Below are 18994 nucleotides of genomic sequence, written 5' to 3'. Positions count from 1 at the left end.
AAAATCTGTTCACTGGTCTTATCTGTATGCTGTTATCAAATATCCTTGACATCCTTATCCTAATCTTATCCTTAATTCTTTGTATTAACTCTACTGCAGGTTTGTATGAACTTGCTAGCTCTTAGTGGGTATGGCTATTGCAGTGTTCATATGTAGAACAACAAGCATATTTCTAAATACGTGCTTACTAAAACTGAATATATAGTGATTTGTATAGGTTAAGAAGAATACAGGAGAACGTGAACAATGAATGGTTGAGCACTTAGCTTGTTAACGCAAGAATCTGTCAAATATTTGCAGAACTCAATGTGCAATTAATATTTAAAAATAGTCTCTGTTCTCAAGTCTGACCTCTTACGCTGGTGATTCTGGTACTGATAATGGCATTGCTTTACATTGCTAGGATAAAAGTTTTTGTATTGAGTCATTGTCATTTCTGAAGAAAAAAAAATCTTATTTTAGGAGTAGAATTGTCTTGAAGGCACCATTTCTGGAAGTTTCTAAGTACAGGAAGAACTCGGAACATTTGCTTCATGTTCCTTACCAATGAGAGATCTTTTCAGCATGTATAATGTGTACCTTGTATTGAAGGGAACACCACTCTTCTGTTAGAGTACTGACTTCATGCTTCCTTCACTTTTTTTTTCTAATTGCATTATACTTTCCTGTAATTAGAAAGTGCCGATCCATTGCTATACTCCAAAGTACTTAAGTTCCTCTGATTGAAAAAATTTAGTCTGAGTGGAGAATAATATGATTAAAAGAAAATTCTAAGACTGATTGGGTTAATAATAGGAATGTAGATTTTGTACTGAAGTCAAGATGCTTAAGATGACGTTATTTGCCAGCTACTGGTAGTTATTTTGGTTACCTCAATAGACAAACGGTGAGTTCGGGCAGGCTCTATTATAGATAAATGCCTGTTACTGTATTAAATCAGATGTGCATGTTAAGTTACGATTTAGTCACGCTAAAGGTTAATGTGACAAAAAGGACAAACTTTCAAAAAGGAATGAAGTTTTCAGTATCCTTTTGCTCTGTTTTGTGTATCAAAACAGTCTAGTTCTGATCTGGTTATGCCTGGAGTATCACTAAGAAATAAATTGGCAGTACCAACAGGTTGTTCAGGTTGAAAACTAGACTTGTGTAGTGTATGCAAATGTTAAAATGTGTCTTGCTTACTAATTAAGAATGTGTCCATCTGCCAATCTTTTAGTTACAGTAGACCCAAGTTGATTTTTAACTTAGGTTTATTCTTCATTCAGATAGGATTTCCTTTTAGTTTGAAAATATATTGCAATTTTACTAGCTGCCATGTTCAGATCATTCAGATGACTGGTGCAGGTAACTTATATGGGATTTCATCTCCTCACTATTGTTTGCTTCAGTTCCATCTGTTGTCATTCAGATAAGTCACAAAATTAAACTGTAGTTAGCTATATGTCTAAGAATGGCTTTTCCTTTTTATTAAAAAAAAAACAAACTGAAAACAGCTGTCAGTTGCCACACTTGCTGGTAAATATGTATAAGCCAGATTTAACTGCGTGCCTCTAAAGGAGTACAAAAGGCAAAAGCAGTCAGGGTTTAGCTGGTGATGTATTGCATTTGTCTCTAAGTTGTGTGTTTGGTTTTTTTCCAGGTATTAGTTCCATGCAAAGGAAGCCTTTCAAGCAACAGTATTTCTACCTGCCAGTTTGAATCCTATGTTTTGAAGCCACTAGAGGAAAATTTTCAGACCTTAAATGGAAAGGTAGTTCTGTTTTGATATCTGAATGTGGCTTGGGGACACTCCAGTAAATGATTCGCTGCAGTTGGTGACTGACAGTGTGAACTAATGGTTACAGGAGCTAGTGAGGAGTTATAGCTAACTTGCAAAAGAAGTACGTTGCCCATCTAAGCCGGTTCTAAGGGTTATATTGCTTTCTAGCAAAAGCTGAGTTTTGGCACGTATACAAGAATAGTTGTCCTGTTTAGATGGTGTTGCTGCCTCTCATTTTCAGCTTATTACTTTGTCAAGCTTGTCTGTGGTTTTTTTAGCTATTCTATCTTTGTGAACAAAATGGGTCATCCCCACTTGTGGCTGTTAGGAATTTTATTGCAAGGCAGAAGGGCTGTTATCACTTAGTTAACTACATCTTTAGCTTTCAGGCAAATAGTAGCTTGCCTATATTGTATGCGGATTCAAGCTCACCAATGCTTAAGACAATTTGGATGGTATTGAGTTGTATCTGAGGCCTGATTAATTAATTCAATAAATAGAGTAGAAATTTATTCTAAAGACAAGGCATGATAACCAATGCTAGCACTGCATAGGCTTTTGATGAATTTTTTAACTTGTCGTTTTTGCAATACAGTCTGAGATATTGCATTGGTTTGCAAGCAGTCATCTAGATCCTCCTACTGCAGATATTCACAGTAGAATTGCTTTAGAAGATGAGCATGAAAAACGTAGACAAGATATATGGTATTTTTCTGAAGCTGGGCTCTGGACTTCAAATATAAGTTGTTTTTTGGTTTCCTTTCTACTAAAAGTGCTTTAAAATCTGCAAATAGTCACTTAGTTTGTAGGATGTCAGAAACCTCTTGTAATAGTGAGCTTGTAAGGAAAGTGGGTATAAGCAAGGTTAAACTACCTGTTGCAGGCTGAAGGAATTCCAGCTTCAGTCTACACAGCATGAGGATACAAAAAAAATCACAAATCTGTGGCTTTCTTGTCTTGCAAGATTCTCTTCTTTCCTTGAAAATATAACTATGCAATGCAGAAGTCAGTAATTGTTTTGTTTTTTTTTGAAGGAGTTTTACACTATCTTTTTTTTTTGTTTCAGGAGATCTTCATACAAGGAAACCTCATCGTTTTAGGAACTGGTTTTAGTCACCATCTCTCAGTCCCTGTACTTTTTGAAGAAACATTTTACAATGAAAAAGAAGAGAGCTTTAGTATTTTGTGCATAGCTCATCCACTGGAAAAAACAGAAAGCTCAGGTATGTATTGGAGTGATAAGTCTTGTTTGCATGGTGAATAAATTAGTGTCTTTGTTTAATACATTTTCTTCATTCTGAAAAATGCTGGCTTGGTTAAACTCCCAGTACTTACTAACATGCTGATGTGGATGCTGGTATGTTGGTGGAAAGACATATTAAGTTGCTGTAGTTAAGCAACATATTAAGTTGCTATAAGTTAAGACATTAAGTTGCTATAGTTCAGTCTATATATCCCAGTCTCCACAGTTTAAAAAAAAAAAAGTGGAAAACCTGATCCAGCTTGATTTTTTTTAGCAGTGCTCTGTTTAGTGTTGACTGCTTAAAAGTAGTATTTAATCTCTTAAACATGATATCTGTTTTCAGATGTAAGGTGGATGCACAAGACTGGATTGAAATAAATTTTCACAGTCACTGCAGTGTTTAGATGTTGTATTGCATAGCTACAAAGCAGTGCATCTGGTGGTTGTCTCCCCATTTTGTTGAATCTGTTACTTTTTGGCCTATCATTGAAAATCCTCTTGATGAGGCCGGAACACTATTTCCAAGGTTATTAAAGTTTTGAATGTATCAGGGTTTCCTTGTGAAATTTTATTAGAAATCTGTGTTAGCTAATTAAAAGTAACTGAAGCTACTTAAAACACATGCTTTTTCTGAAATAGAAGGATCTGGTCTTAATACATAACGTCCATTTGAAATAAATAATGACAAAATGAAGTGATGCCAGACAAGTGTGAAAACAGTACTGTGAGGGAAGTATGAAAGGAAGTTATTCTAGAGAAAATACATATAGACTTAAACTATAAATATTAATGCATGTATAAAAATATTCTTGTGGAGTTCCTTTTTTTTGCTATTATTTACTGTAGTTGTATAGCGGTCTTTCAGAAGTGAGGTAACTTGTAATTTTAAAGTAATTTGAAATGAATGAGAGCTAAGCCTGTTATTAGCTAGCCTTTGGTTGCAAATGAAGGGTTTACCTAGAGAAATTTTCATTAAAAAAATACATGAATTTGAAGTGAGGGATCCGACTGTGTTATTCAGAAGGAAAGTGGATTTGGTTTAATGTTTACATGGAGCAATTTTGCCCTCCCATTCAGAGAAAATTTTTCAGAAAAGAACAGGTTATGTAAAAATCCAAAATGTTTTTTTTACAGCTTGCTTAGAGCACACTGACTTCCTGCATGGGTATTCAGTCAATACGTTGATGTGCTTTTCTTTCAGGCCTGTGCAATGCAAGTTGAGTTGTGTATGTGGCAATAAATTACCACATGGCAAAAAAGCATGCGAAATCAGTTCTAGCTATTCCGAACAAATGCTTGATGTCAAAGGCAAAAGAGCCAGCTCTAAATGTGGTTATTTAATTGCATTAAGTTCTCTTAGTTAAAAGCAACACAGTTAAAAGAATATTAAGTTGAATTAACGTTTCATTGCACACAAGTTGGCTAGGTATCTAGGGACAGAAAGTACTTTACCATGCTTACATATTCAATGAATTAACTCTTGGGTTTCGTTTTAGGTGAATCTACAGCTTCATCAAATTCCTATTCTCTTAAAAATATTGAAGATGTTAGAGAATTCTTGGGAAGGCACTGTGAGAGATTTGATAAATACATAGGATCTTTCTACCGAACATTTAAAGAACATGAAAGGAAAAATCTCCGCCACTACATAGTCAGTATCTTGTTGCTTGATGTTTAATTTACTAAATATAATTCCTGTCACTGCTTTAGATATCTTTGTCCTGAGATTTTGTGTCAATCTTCCAGAGTTGTGGGAAAGGTGCGAAGGAAGAAAGAATTTGTAATTGCGAATTACAACATCTTAACTGTCAGGTTAAGGCAGTTGTTCTAGCTAAAAATCTTATCTTGCTGTGGTTGATACTGTATGCTTCTAAGGCAGGAGAAATTTCCTTTCTTTGCTTGCTTATGCTCTGTTGCTTCGAGCCAGATTAGCCCAAATCTAAAAACCTTTTATTTTTTTTCCTCTTCAGGATTCTGTCAATGCGCTTTATACCAAATGTCTCCAGCATCTTTTGAGAGATTCACACTTGGTAAATACTTCATTTAATGCACAGTACATGGTGTTACTTAAGCAATAAACTGCCTAACTTCTGCTGTTTTTTTTGGCTTTTCTTTCTTTTTTTAGAAGATGCTTGCAAAGCAAGAAGAGCAGATGAATATGATTAAACAAGCAGTTGAAGTAAGCTTTTGAAATTAAGGAAAATAATTGGCAAACTATTTTAACTGTTCCTTTTATGCTTAAACTACTGTGTTTCTTTCCCCACAGATGTATATCCACCATGCTATTTATGATCTAGTCTTTAAATATGTGGGGACTATTGAGGCAAGTGAGGTGAGTTTCTTTGCTAAAGATTAGTTACATTAGTTCAATGCATTTTAAAAACCTGTTGTTTTTCTATTGATTAGGATGCTGCTTTCAACAAAATCACGAGGAGCCTTCAAGACCTCCATCAAAAAGACATTGGAGTAAAGTCTGAGTTCAGGTGAGAGATGAGTGTAGATTTTTGAGCAGTCACTGAGATCCTACCTTAAATGGGTCTCAGGCAGGCCAAAAAGTGTAATCCTTCAGACAATAGCAGACTTATTTTTCTATTCATTTGAAATAGAAAAATAAAGCTTTGCAAGTGTTATGTTAGGGCAGCTGTTGTGCTGATCTTTATCTCCTTTTCTTTTGTGTTCTTGTGCCTAAGGTTCACTCTACAGGGTGCAGAAGTGCAAATGTACTTGGAGTGGGGATGGAAATTTTTTTATGCCATTTTTCATTTCAGCTCTGAATACGTTCAAACTTTGGTTTTGGACATCCTGCACAGGAGCCGTGATGTATGCTAACAATTTATTTCAAATTATTTCATAGTTTTAATATACCACGCGCAAAACGAGAACTGGGTCAGCTGAACAAATGTACTTCCCCTCAACAGAAGCTACTTTGCCTACGAAAAGTGGTGCAAATTATTATGCAGTCTCCTAGCCAAAGAGGTCAGTAAATAGTGAATTAATTGATTTTAAGCTTTATTTTTCTTAGCCATTATGCACAAAGCACTTTGGTATGTAAACAGCTGTTTGAATTAGTCTTGTGGGCTAGCAGTGAGATTGGGGTCTATTTTGCAGGTGTTCAAAAAAGCAGAATGGATGTGAGATAGATGCTTCCCCATGATGTGAGATGGGGTACTTGGTTAGGTGTGTGTTTTGGCTAGAGCATCTGAGAAGCTTGTACGTGTTAGGACGCTTTCTCATGTAGAAGAAATGAGGGTGATCCATTTTAATGATCTAGCAGCAATCCTCAGTGTTTCTTGTCTGTGCTCTGTGATAATCTTGAAATCAATACTGTTGAGATGCATCTTCTGCAATGTGCACTATTGAGGGGGTGGTCAGACAGGCTTTCCATCTGTTGTATTCAAAGTGCCACTGAATTCACAGAAATCATTCTGTGATAGGCTTGCCTTTCTGTGATGGACCTCCTAATCTGATACTTATTTTATCAAGCCTGGAAAGAGAAGATAATACCTACTAGGTAAATGGAGCAGTATCCTAAACTAGCGCTTCCTTCGCAGCATCCTTTCCTTTCTTCAGGAAGACTCTTGGGATATGGAAAAGCATGTCAACTTAAAGGGTAGCATTTGCCATCAAGAAGTTTTGAGCTAGTGCTTTGTCTCCTCCTGTGTAGAAAGGAGGGAATGCTAATCAAATACTGCAACTGTATTTATTTTTTGGCTCCTGGCAGCCTATTTTGAAGGGACATTGAGAACATACTTTTGAAAGGCTGCTTTGGTTACTTAATACACTGTCTACTAAGAGAGCTGATCTTTAATCTTAAGAGGCATGACTAATATATGTAATTTCTTTCTTCTAGTTAACATGGAAGCTGTGTGTGCAGATGATCTTCTCTCTGTTTTGCTTTATTTACTTGTAAAAACAGAAATCCCAAACTGGTATGTAACTTCTTCGGCTATACATAGCTCAATTGTATTTTACATAACGGTGCTGTAGGGGCAAATGTTTCTGGATATTTAGTAACAACCTACCCAAAGTGTAAGAGGGGCTTCTGTAATGCAATAAGCTATTTTTAGTAGGACAAACAGCAAAGATGTGTTAAATGTAACAGAATTAAGGGCCTATCAGGAATTCTGGAAGTGCTATCAGGAAGTGCTGTATGTTTTGATTCCCAGTCTAGAAAACAATTTTAATGGGGGGATCTTCCATTTGCTGGATCTGCGTGTCCCATATAGACTTCATCTATGATGGAACTATAACCTTTATGCAGTTTCTATGTGCTCGATGCACTTTGTGTAGAGAAATAGTTTGAATGCTTAATTGCTTGCTTCTAGTTCATGCCCTTCTATTTATCTCACACCACTGCCAGGAAAAATGTATCTAAACCTTTCATCTGTACCTGAACTGAGTTGTTGTGTTGGTGTATCCAATATCTCAGATATTAGCATTTTTTCATTAATATGTAGATATTAATTTACACTGGTGCTTATGATGCTCGAAACAGTAACATGCTTGAAACTTACGATGTGCTTTCTTACCACTGTCCTTATCCCGTCCTTCATGTTCTTTATATCCAATTCTTAAATTTTTATCGGACAGTTAAAAGAAGTAGTGTTCTGATCCATTCACAAAGCTCAAAACAGCTATGATTTTGCTAGCCTAACAATTTCTTTAGAAGCTTTTTCATAACCCGCATTTACTGCATGCCTGGACTGCCTAAGATGAGTTGCTGTATTAAAGCACATCTTGCTATAGTGACATCTTCTTTAGTGGCTTTAACTTTTTATTTCAGGATGGCCAACTTGAGTTACATCAAGAACTTCAGGCTTTGCAGTTCAGTGAAGGATGAATTGGGATACTGTCTAACCTCAATTGAGGCTGCAATAGAATATATACGACAAGGCAACCTCTCTGACAGATCAACAGTAAGCTACTCTTAAAAGTCTGTTAAATGTGATTTTGATAAACTTGTTGGACTGTAACACTGTAGGGGTAAATTGGTCAGAAGAAGCAAACAGCTAATATAAGCTCCTTTTTTTCCCTACTTTAAGGAATTGGTTAGGAGGCAACTGTACCTGAAGCAGAAGCTAAAATATTAGAATGGAGTCCTAGTGCTGTAGCAACACTTGTTTGCTGTACACTCCTAGAGGAAGTAGTTAAATGTTAAGTTTGCCTCTTCATATGATCAGAAAAAATGACAGATCTATTTTCAACAGCTGAATTTTCAATAAGCTTTTAATACCTCCTGTGGTTGTGAAAGCAATGCAGTATGTCAGAGTAGGCATAGCTCAAGCTTACACATACTTTTGTTAATTTTATAAAACCTGGCTAGCAGAATGGAGATTGCAGTGTAATGTAAAATCAGTAAATCTTCATAGTGTTTAAATACCGAGTGTTTGCAGTGTAGATGACTCTGCACCAAGTTGATAGTTTAATGGGAGTGCAGGACTATATGATATTAGGTGGTGCTTGAAGGTCAAGTTTGGCTCTCAGTGTTTCTAACCTAGCAGGGTTAGGAAGCTTGTGGATGTGTAAGTTATTTGCTGCTGTGCAGCTAGACCTTCTGTTAATCAGGTCAAATCCCTGCAGGCCAATCAAGGATGATACTGATGTGACTTTAGAAACTTTTGTAATCTTAAAACTTTCTAGCTTATTTATTAAAAGAATCCAGTCTTAACTATTCCTCATAAAAAAAAAAAAAATCTACTATTGCAAAACTAGATTTTTGTGATCTGATGTGGAAATCAAAAGGAGTGAACTCAGAATTGGAATGAATTCAATATGTCTCAGTCTGCCCAACTGTAAAGCAGGGGCTGGCACTGGCTCAGTGTGCAGTGCTTGGGATGGGACAACATGGGGCACAATCTTTAAAGAAAAAACACTTACCTGTCATTTTATTCATTTGCTGGTTTTGGTTTTGTTCTTTTCTGGGATCTTTCCATGAACTTGTCATGCATGAGTTTTTGTACACAAAAAAAAGCACTTTCATTTTGTGTGTAAAGAGACTGTGGTATTTCTTGTTTGTATTGTATCTAATTCTGTTTAAGAAAAAAAAATAAAAATGTTGGTTGAAAAGGAAAACAACCTGCCAGTCAACTTTGCTTCCTGCAGTCGCTTGGCTGTCATTAATAATCAACGTACAAATAGCAATGCTGATGGTCTGGATGGAGAACTGAAGCCAAAGTAGAACTGTCTTCCACAAAAATGTGAGCAAGTTGGAGAAAATAAACTACTTCCTGTGAAATGCCTGGTCCTATCCTTCCTTACATGGCTGAGGATAGCATTCTTTTACTGGGGTTGCCCTCTGACTATAGCTTCTTGATAAATGCTGCTGCCAGTAAAATGGACTTATTTCTCTGGGAGGTGTTTGTCTTGAAATATGAGAGATGAAATATCTCTGTGCAATTGACATAAGGGCAGTCTCATACTGCTTATATTAGTGTCTGCCTGCTCTTATGAACAATGCATATTAGTGCAATGTTTCCTTCCATATCTCAGCTGGAAGAGCTCCAGGCTTGGAGTGCTAGTTTCCTGCTTTCTACTTTCAGTGAGTGTATAGGGAGCAAACAATGTGAAAGGCAGAGTAAAGGAGGGGAGTTCCCAGGTGTCAATGTGACTTGAAGATTAGATGGAAAAACAGCAGAACCCTGAAGAGAAGGTAATGAATGACCCTTTGCTCTCTTAACACAGATGAAAATAAAAGAGCTGCACTACCCTTTTCCCTGGTGTAAATGGAAAAGGAGAAGAAGGTAGCAGGCAATGAGGAGACAAACTAGGTAGCAGGTAGCTCCTTGACAGAAAGTGAGGAAGGGGAGTGAGGAGGTGGGAGAACATGGCAGGAACTTCTGATGGAATTGCTGTCACTTCAGAGACTTATTAGTTGAGATACTTCGTACTTCCTTTATCCTATAGTAAAAGCTGCTTTGACCTTCAAGGGGCAGCAGTTGTCAGGTTGATGTCCCATGGCTTCTGTCTCCAGATTGTGCTCAAAGGGGTTGTGGGATCTGAGCAGGAACATTGCTGTGCCCTTGGCCTTCATTACAGCCCCTCATGTGGCTACATTTAATTTTATAGATGGCTTCAGATGGAGCTTCCGGCAGCTGATGAATGCTTTTTTTCCAGTCCCTAATGAAGCTAATTACAGAAGGAGAACTCTGCAGGGAACTAGTGTACCTTGTGGGATAATGGGCATATCACCTTCATGTCAGTAAGCACTTGGAAACCTGCCGAATTCCTTCACCCAAGATGATGTGAGTCTTGGAGAGACATTTTGGGTGGGGTTCAAGAGGAGGAGAGAAGTATGGAACTGATGGCACAAGAGAACTCCATATTATTTTCTGGTGCTTGTCAAATTTATTTAGTGGGATTCCAGTTAATGAGTATTGGATCCTTGTTAAATTTCTATGCACAGCTAGTATGTAGCAAGACCTAGCTCAGAAGGTTGAGGCAGGGAGCTGGTAAGAGCCATACACTAGAAAATCAGTAGTATTTAGACTTTTGCATAGAAAAAGCTGTAGGTGACCATGAAGTTGGAACTGAAGAAGTGCACGTAGGAGAGATCAGGAAAGGAAGACTAAGGAAGCTGAGGATAATAAAGTTTTTGGGATGAAGAGTGGGAGATCCTGGGAGATCCTTTTTGCAAGTCCTGAATTATCTATGGAAATCGTCTTGGATTAGGTCTATTTGTAGATATACCCTTATAGGTACATATCTTTTTTCTATGTATAGAAAATAGCGTTAGATAAAAAGCTCATTAATATTTGGTTGTATATCCAAATCCAGGGGATCAGATTTTAAATCTAGGTGATACAGATTTAAAATAAATCTGTCATACCAGAAAAAGTACCATTCTAAGCAAAACTTTATGTAACTCCTGGAGTTGAAGTAAAGCTGTTACAAGCAATTTTGTCTTTGAAGGCCTTATTTTGCTTGATATTTCGACCAATATCTAATTCTTCTGCCATTTCTTTTTTTCCCACTTTCTTACTATTTTTAAAACACAGGGTTTCACCTGAGATGGACTTTTTTCTGATTCATATAATAAAATAAAGGTCTTCTCTCTGTGTAAGGATTGCTGTCTTAAATTGCCCTTTGAATTTTCACACGCTGTGGAAGGGACAATATTAAAAGTACGCTAAGTTTTATTGGTTATTTGGATTCTGAGGGGGAAAAATGCAAAACATGGGAGCAGCTCATGAAGCTCTGATGAGAGTTTTCAGAAACTGACATCTGTAGTAAAGCTTTAACATTTTTTCTAGTTAATAAAAGTTTTTGATCTTTTGATCATTTATTCCTGATCACACTGAAGAATCTATGTAAGGAGATCGCCATTTACATGCCTTGTAATTCTGGAAAGACAACACGTAGATATCTTTTGCTGAAGTACTTAGGTTTGAAAAATCAGTGAAGATCATCACTTTCATGCATCTAAACACAAAACCAGTAAAAATAATTTCAGATCAGCCAACAGCTTATTCTTCATAATAAGGTGAAGTCTGTGCTAATGTTTTTTCACCCTTCAGTACAAGGAAAAAAGTGTTTCTTACCTTAGCATAAATAGCCCAATATAGCATGCCTACCCAAATAGTTTATGCTTTAAAAACTGTCAGTTCAATTATATTATAAGGGAGGGAGAGCTTATAAACATACAACCACATGGCTGTGTAGATGTGTTAGGAATGTACAAACTGACTTGACTAGTGAATTTACAAAGAGACCTTTATGAAAGAGATTTTAATGTTGTGATAGGGAACAGATCTATATTATTCTGATTGTAGCTGCTCAGTTTCTACTGTGATCTTGGATAATTTTCTATTATAAAATCTATATGTATATTTAAAGTACTTAAAGAAATTCTGTTTATAGACAATTTACCATAGACAACTTACCATGAAGTACAGATCTCAGCTATTATCTCTGTAGACCTCACAAACACATTTCTAACAATGTTATTGGCTCTAACAACGGAGGGCTTTTTGGACAGTTTTACAAGAGACATCTGTGCTGATTTTTGAAATTCCTTGATGAAATTTCTAGAAAATCCTAACTTAATTTTTGGTGTTCAAGTGACCTTGTTTAGTTGCAGTTCAGTAGTTTCTGAAAGTTCATGCTGACTTCCTACTCACGTTAAGAGCTAAGTCAGACATTATTTATATCTGGTATTTACTGTAGAAACCACAGCATAGATCTTAAACTGTCAAAGTTGATCTGATAATTGTGTGTTCATCTTAACTGCAGTGATCTTCAGTTTGGTGGATGCTGGGAGTCTTGCCATTTTTAGGGGTTTAGTTGATTGTGGTCAACCGCTGCCTGTGGTTGGCAATGAATGTCATTTCTTTGGTTATATTCGGATGATGACTACGTGTAAATGTTTTCATCTACTTTATGTGAAGAAAAGTGTTTTCTTTGGATTAAGGTTTTATTTCATGTGATGTTCAATGCTGCCATTTCAAAATATTACTTGAGAATTTTCTCCTGTTTTTGGAAGCGTATATATTCTTCTAAAGTATATCTTCAGATTTCTCAGAAAATAGGAGCTGCCATTGTGGGGGTTGAGCTACATGTCTGCTTAGATGAATCTGCTCTTTTCAAGAAACTGGTAGGAAACTCAATACAAGTGAGTCTGGTGCAGAGTAATACTTCACGTGGCGTAACCTTTTATTTTCCAGTACCCAGCAGAGAGTTCATGAGTGTCTTTGAGTTAGAGTTACAACTGGGTCATCCCGTTTAGTGGCCACCAGTAGGCGTGCCTTACGTGAATTTGTCAAATGGCTTTTTGACTCTATTTATATTTTTGACATTGGCAGCACCCATGTCAGTGAGTTCCACAGCAAGAGAACATTTTCTCCTCTCTTGCTTCTTTCTGCTCCCTTCCCAAACCTAATATGATGATTTTGTTGGGTGTCACAGTTTTTTGAGGAACAGTGAATAATCATTCTTTCTTTGTTTTCTTCAGACTTTCTGTGATTTTATAGACTACTGTTGCACAGTCAAATCTTTTCCAGAGTGAAGAATCCTTATTTGTGTTCATGAGAAAGCTTCTCTACAGGTCTTAAAAAAAGGCAACAGTTCTTGTTGCCCTTGTCTTTTCTAGTTGCCTAGTTAGCTCATGGAGAACTACAGTAAAGGAATATTCTAGTGAACATCCACTTATTTTTTCTTTGGACAGCAGTTGTGCAGTCCTTTAAGCCTTAGAAATAGAATCCTAAATGTGAAACTGACTAATAGTTAAAAAGTGGTTAATGGATGATGTATTTTTTTTTTTAACTAATAATGTTGTTAAGCTACTTCATTTTCACTTGTGAGTATATGGATAATCGATCTATATATTTTACCTTCAGGAATCTGACAGACTGTGTGACAAGCTGCTTTTAAGACAAAGGATGAACTTGTTGTCCCAGATGTCTGCTACTCCGATAGATTGCTTATTTAAGGTAAACAATGGTGGCATTATGTATGTACTATTTATTTCATGTTTGTATACCATCCTTTCTGATTTTCTGAAATCTAATGCAGTGTTAATTATGTTAGTACTACAAAATATATGTTAGTAGCTGTTAAAAGTGTATTTGTGTTTCTGTGCCAAAACATTACCAAGTTAAAACAGTTTTATGGATTTCAGTGCCTAAGAAATTTGGACTCAGATGAGGATGAAATGCTACTGCTGTTGGTGTTGATCAGCCCATTAAAGCACATATAGCTGCTTGTCTCTCACTACTTTCAGTGCTTAAAATTAAAGAGGTTGATAAAATAATTTAAATGCAGTCACCTGACAGCTACTTCATATTATGCGCTAATCTCATATTGTCATTCTAAAGGAATTTTGCCTATACAAGGAAATAAAGCAGAACTTCTAATAATGTGTGTTTGCAGCTTATGGCTAGAGACTTAGTAATTGTACAGAAATGTTTTTTGCACAGGGAGATCAATTTTGTGACTGAGTCTAAAGAGAATAATGGGAATTGTTTTAATTTTTTTTATAGAAAGCGTAGTAAGCCAAGAACATTCTTTTTAATACTGAATGCCTGTTAAGGGGTTTTGTGCTGTGACATTGTTAATTTCTGCTTTCTAATGCTTGAATACATGTCTTTAATAATCAGTTCCTTTGGTTTTGTGCTTTAGTAAATTACTTTTTTTTTCTGTTTTTTTTTTTTTTAAACGCTTTTTATATCGGTTCCTCATTCTCTCTCTTTCCTTGGCATTTTGTAGCATATTGCTTCAGGTAATCAGGAGGAAGTGGAGCGATTACTAAGTCAAGGTGACAGTGACAAAGACACCATACAAAAAATGTGTCATCCACTTTGTTACTGTGACAAATGCGAGAAGCTAGTTTCTGGGTAAGCACTTTTCATCTCTGCAAATACAGAAAAAGCTAGGTACAAGTCTTAATCTAAGATTTCCTTTAGAAATCATGCTGCTTTCAGTTTCAGAGGATGTTGGGAGCACTTCAGAATATAAGAGAGAGTATACATTCATATGGTTTGAAAAAGCAGAAGAAATATTGGGAGGGTACTGAATACCCTGGAACCAGGCAAATTTTGTGATGGAGGCTATATGTCTCTGGATGAGTGTAGTGCGGAATGTTTCTTCTCTTGAGCCTAAGTTACACATCATGGAGAAAAACACTCTCAACAACTATAAAGCTCTGTATAGAACAATTTGTCAGTGTGTAAAGATCTGTATAGAATAATTTATCTCTTCATCTCCTCATTCCCCTGCAGCATAGATAACTGAGCTGCTTTTAAATCGTTTTACAGGAAACTGAATGATCCTTCCATTATCACCCCATTTTCCCGAGATGACCGGGGATACACACCACTTCATATAGCTGCTATCTGTGGTGAGTATTGTTGTTTTCCTTCATTAATACCTTCTTCTCCTTATTATCTTTATCTTCATGTTAGCATCACTTCCAACATTGCATTATACAGTGAATTTTGCATTAACTTGTTTTCTGCATATTAGCTATGGGAACTGGTATCTTGGCCTACACTGAGGTAACTGAATTTTCTTTTAAGCTCAGTTTCGTAAGAGTAGATTATTGTTCATTTGCTGACTGTTTACTTTTGCCTTAGTGTTTACTACAGTAGTCCTTCAGTTGTGAAAAAAGTAAAAATGTGTCATCAGAAAACAGTCTCGTTTTTAAAGAACTGGCAGATTGAAAAATTAATAATTTCTTTGTACTGCAGCCGACTATGCATGGGAGATCTGTACTATCTCCTGATTTGTAATGTTCACCATGCTATGGATGTTATATTTATTAGAAGATACATTAACTTTCTTTTTGATTTTTTTTAACTACCTCCTTTCTTTTATTGTTATCGTGAATCCCAACATGAGAATGCTTTGTGTGACATGACTTTATTTCACATCCTTTTCTTACTCATAAGATACAAATGTCATTTGCTTTTAGCTGGAGATTCTTTTATAGAGCATTGACCTTGAGATCTGACTTTACTATGCAACAGGAAAAACAAATACCAAGGAAGTAGGAAGCAAATATATAGTATGTAGAAACATAGTATGCAAAATGCAGGATATTATGTTTGAGTATGAAAAATAGCAATATTCTTTTGCAAAGTTTACTTTTCTCTTTTAATGACTGTATGTTTTTCAAGGGCAAACATCATTAGTGGATTTACTAGTCGCAAAAGGAGCCATTGTCAATGCTACAGATTACCATGGTTCAACTCCGCTTCACCTTGCCTGTCAGAAGGGATATCAAAATGTTACAGTAAGTACTAAAAGGCTTAGTTAGAAATAAAATCAAATACTTAACCTAAATAATAAATGTATGACTCTTACTAAGCTGTTCTACTGTTACTGTCGTTTAGGCCTTCTGAGGTTTTACTTAGATTTGTATGTGTTGTCAGAATTGAGAATCTCAGCGTCTGTATTTGCATATTTTATTTTTTCCTATATTAGAAGGTTTTCTGCCACTTATAATAACCAAGTAATTGGCAGGTATGTATGCCTGATAATTCATCTGTTTTATTAATACAAACCTCTGGTACATAGTACAAGTGGAGAGCCTGTTAACTTTCTGCTCTTGATTAAGGCAAAAGAGCCACTGCAGTCGTTGTGATTAATTAAACGACTTCAAATTCTTTTTAGGATAGACTGTGTATGTTAATTATTGTGTACTTGAACGTTGTATATCTAAGATCCTTGAATTACTATTGCTTAAATTAATTTATCTTCACTTCTGTAGGCTCTTAATATATAGGGTAAATTAGCATGTAGCATATATGTTGCAGTGTTCGCTGCAGTAGGTGATTCATTTTTTCAATGACAACTCTGAATATGTAAGCAGCAGCTTTTATTTGGTTCTCAGGGTGGGGCAAAAACAGTGCAGTAATGCCAAGAGGGACTGTATTACTATTTGAAGCAGGAGAGACCTAGACAGTTTTTCATGAAGTGCTTCATCATGCTAGAAACCTAAAGGAATATACAGAGTAGCAATTGTTTGTCCATTAATTTTTTAGTTACTTAAATGTCTATTTTTCATTTTTCTCCTAAGCTTCTCTTATTGCATTACAAGGCAAGTACTGACGTTCAAGACAATAATGGAAATACTCCGCTTCATTTAGCCTGCACTTATGGTCATGAGGATGTAAGTAATTGTTTTGTGACAAACTAAATGGACATCCTAATGGAATGGAATTAAACTGTGATGCCAGTTTGCACTAAACTTGCATGTTTGAAAAAGTAAATGAAAGAAATTCGGAGGGTAGCTATTTAATGCTGTAAATTAGGACTTTATTCAGTAGTTCATAGCAATTTTTATTACGCATTCACATTAAAGATAGTATTATTGTGCAAATTTAGTTATTTGATTTTAACTTTTTCGTTAATGGCACTGAACCATAAAAGCTTGCCTTTTAGGCAAAGGATTATATGAGTAGCTGTGAAAACAACCTGTTTAGGATTGCCCATGTTACATGAATTGAGGGATGGTACTATATTTTATTGATGGCTTTCCTTTTTTTTCCAGTGTGTCAAAGCTTTAGTCTACTATGATGTTCGTTCCTGTAGATTAGATACTGGCAATGAAAAGGGAGATACTCCTCTCCATATAGCTGCTCGTTGGGGTTATCAAGGGATCATAGAAGTGCTTTTGCAAAATGGGGCAAATCCAGATATTCAAAACCGGATGAAAGAGACGTCCCTACAGTGTGCATTAAATTCCAAGGTACTCCTGTTTATCTTCCAGCTTGAGTTCTTTCTGATGCAATTCCACAGGCATGTAGATGCTTACCTGTTAACAGGTTTTTGTGGTCTAGTATGAATAAAGTAGAAATGTATGCTTGCCTTTGAGGAAGAAGGGTCATATTTTAAATCTAATAGCATGAATGCAGTCTCTCTATAGTACAGACCATAAAATTGTGAACTGGTACTTTCAATTTGCTCGGTGATAATCTGTTACTAGTATTAGGTTGTCAGCTAATTTGTGTTTCCATCAGTGGAGTTACATTGGTTTTCTTTATTAATATTTTTATGCAGATTTTGTCACTGATGGAATTAAACTATCTTACGTTTGAAAGGGGACAGAGTGCTTCTGAGGTAACAACCAGTACAAGTTGCTAAACTTGTTTGTGTTTAACATGCTTAATCTGATAATGTAAGTTTCTCTGTTTGCTTTTTTGCCAACTTGAAGTCACCACTTAGGTCTCCTCAGCACTCTGTGGAAACTTTCAGCAGAGGATCATCTGTCTCAAGCTTGTCATCAGCATCAATTGATACAAGACAAGAAGAAATAAAAAACAGTTATAAAGAGGTAAGACTGAGGTATAAGCAAAGTGAAGGAAGCTGGGAGAGTGATACTTTGCAACTCTGTTTTAAACTGGTTCTTCAGAAAGTAGCCTTTTCTCAGGCTTGGAAAATGAGAAGCTGCTGTCCTAAGGTGCTTCTCACCTTAGTATCTCAACACTTATTTTTCTATCTTATCAACTGCTCTGCTGTATATTTCTGGGGAAAAATTGAAAGCTCGTTTGGAGTAGTTGTTCAAATTTACCACAGTTAATGACATAATTTGAGATTTTGTTGAGTTTTAAAATAATTATAACGGCAGTCAGTAGTCCCAAGGACCTTGCTGTCTTGACCAAGAATTAAATGCTATTGTTAGGTTACAGAATCTCTCAGAGAAAACAAACCAATACAAGCATACTGGCAAGCAATGTATCAAACTGGAATGTTAGGACAAGTTTTTAAAATAGGCATAGGATATCAATTTTGTGAAGTGTGAAGAAGTACAGACTGTCTACTGAATATATTTCATATGTTTTTACTGGTTTTGCTTTGTTTGTACCAACCAAGATTTCTTCTCTGAGTTTTCTGTCTTGGCTTTTTCTTGTGTGGGATCTCAAATCCATACTTTCCATTTATGTCCTCCCAAGATTGTCATATCATCACTCCTGATATTTTTCTGTTTATTTTTTCTTGATCTTCCTGGTCCATTTTTTTCCAAAATGACCTTCTCAGTATTTTTGTTTCTTTCCATATAATTTCTTTATTGAAATTCTTCCTTCTGTTGAAATGTTTTTTTCTTTTCAAAAGTTCCTGTTTTCTAAAAATCTTCAAGAAACTCAAAGATGTAAAGTTTGATTGGACAATATTAATTCATGCTTCAGTGTCATTTACTCTGAGAGCCTTAATGTAGGAGTGTACCTCCCTGTTTGTGCAGAGTCAAGCTCTGTAAATAAGGTCTAATATACACTTACTAGGTCGAGGATTTGCTTTTCCTTGAGGGAACAAACTTATCACTCCTGAGAGCTAAGACTGTAGTTTAAGCCAGGGAAAAAGATTACAAGCAGTTTACACCTTATATTCTTGAGGTTAATGACCTCCTCCTGTAATCCAGCTTTAGGTCATTTCTGTTTGCCAAGTTTCACATGGGCTCACTGCTGTTACTCTTACTAAGCAAAGAGACACCAACCTAATCCTGAGAGATCTCCATAAAGGGAATGCCACTGGAAGTATAGGAAATTGGTAAGGTTGGTTTT

The 18994-nt window shown here is 36.1% G+C and overlaps 1 protein-coding gene across 3 annotated transcripts in view; it reads left to right on the top strand.

The window, feature by feature from the left end:
* ANKRD27 (ankyrin repeat domain 27) overlaps nt 1-18994 on the top strand; it is a 44912-nt gene that overhangs the window by 10364 nt on the left and 15554 nt on the right. For all 3 annotated transcript variants that reach the window (XR_007166771.2, XM_067004241.1, XM_048073387.2), the window contains exons 3-20: nt 1640-1750; nt 2826-2982; nt 4499-4653; nt 4973-5032; nt 5128-5181; nt 5269-5334; nt 5409-5485; nt 5857-5978; nt 6853-6931; nt 7786-7918; nt 13334-13426; nt 14202-14329; nt 14750-14832; nt 15611-15726; nt 16513-16605; nt 16987-17184; nt 17496-17555; nt 17650-17769. Coding sequence is in view for 2 of the 3 variants with exons in the window: in XM_067004241.1 (XP_066860342.1) it covers nt 1640-1750; nt 2826-2982; nt 4499-4653; nt 4973-5032; nt 5128-5181; nt 5269-5334; nt 5409-5485; nt 5857-5978; nt 6853-6931; nt 7786-7918; nt 13334-13426; nt 14202-14329; nt 14750-14832; nt 15611-15726; nt 16513-16605; nt 16987-17184; nt 17496-17555; nt 17650-17769 (1905 nt within the window). In the remaining variant the exon portion in view is untranslated. The remainder of the gene's footprint in view (nt 1-1639; nt 1751-2825; nt 2983-4498; nt 4654-4972; nt 5033-5127; nt 5182-5268; nt 5335-5408; nt 5486-5856; nt 5979-6852; nt 6932-7785; nt 7919-13333; nt 13427-14201; nt 14330-14749; nt 14833-15610; nt 15727-16512; nt 16606-16986; nt 17185-17495; nt 17556-17649; nt 17770-18994) is intronic.

Source organism: Anser cygnoides, chromosome 12, assembly GCF_040182565.1.
Source record: "Anser cygnoides isolate HZ-2024a breed goose chromosome 12, Taihu_goose_T2T_genome, whole genome shotgun sequence".
Taxonomy (NCBI): domain Eukaryota; kingdom Metazoa; phylum Chordata; class Aves; order Anseriformes; family Anatidae; genus Anser; species Anser cygnoides.
This window is presented reverse-complemented; position numbering and strand designations above follow the sequence as displayed.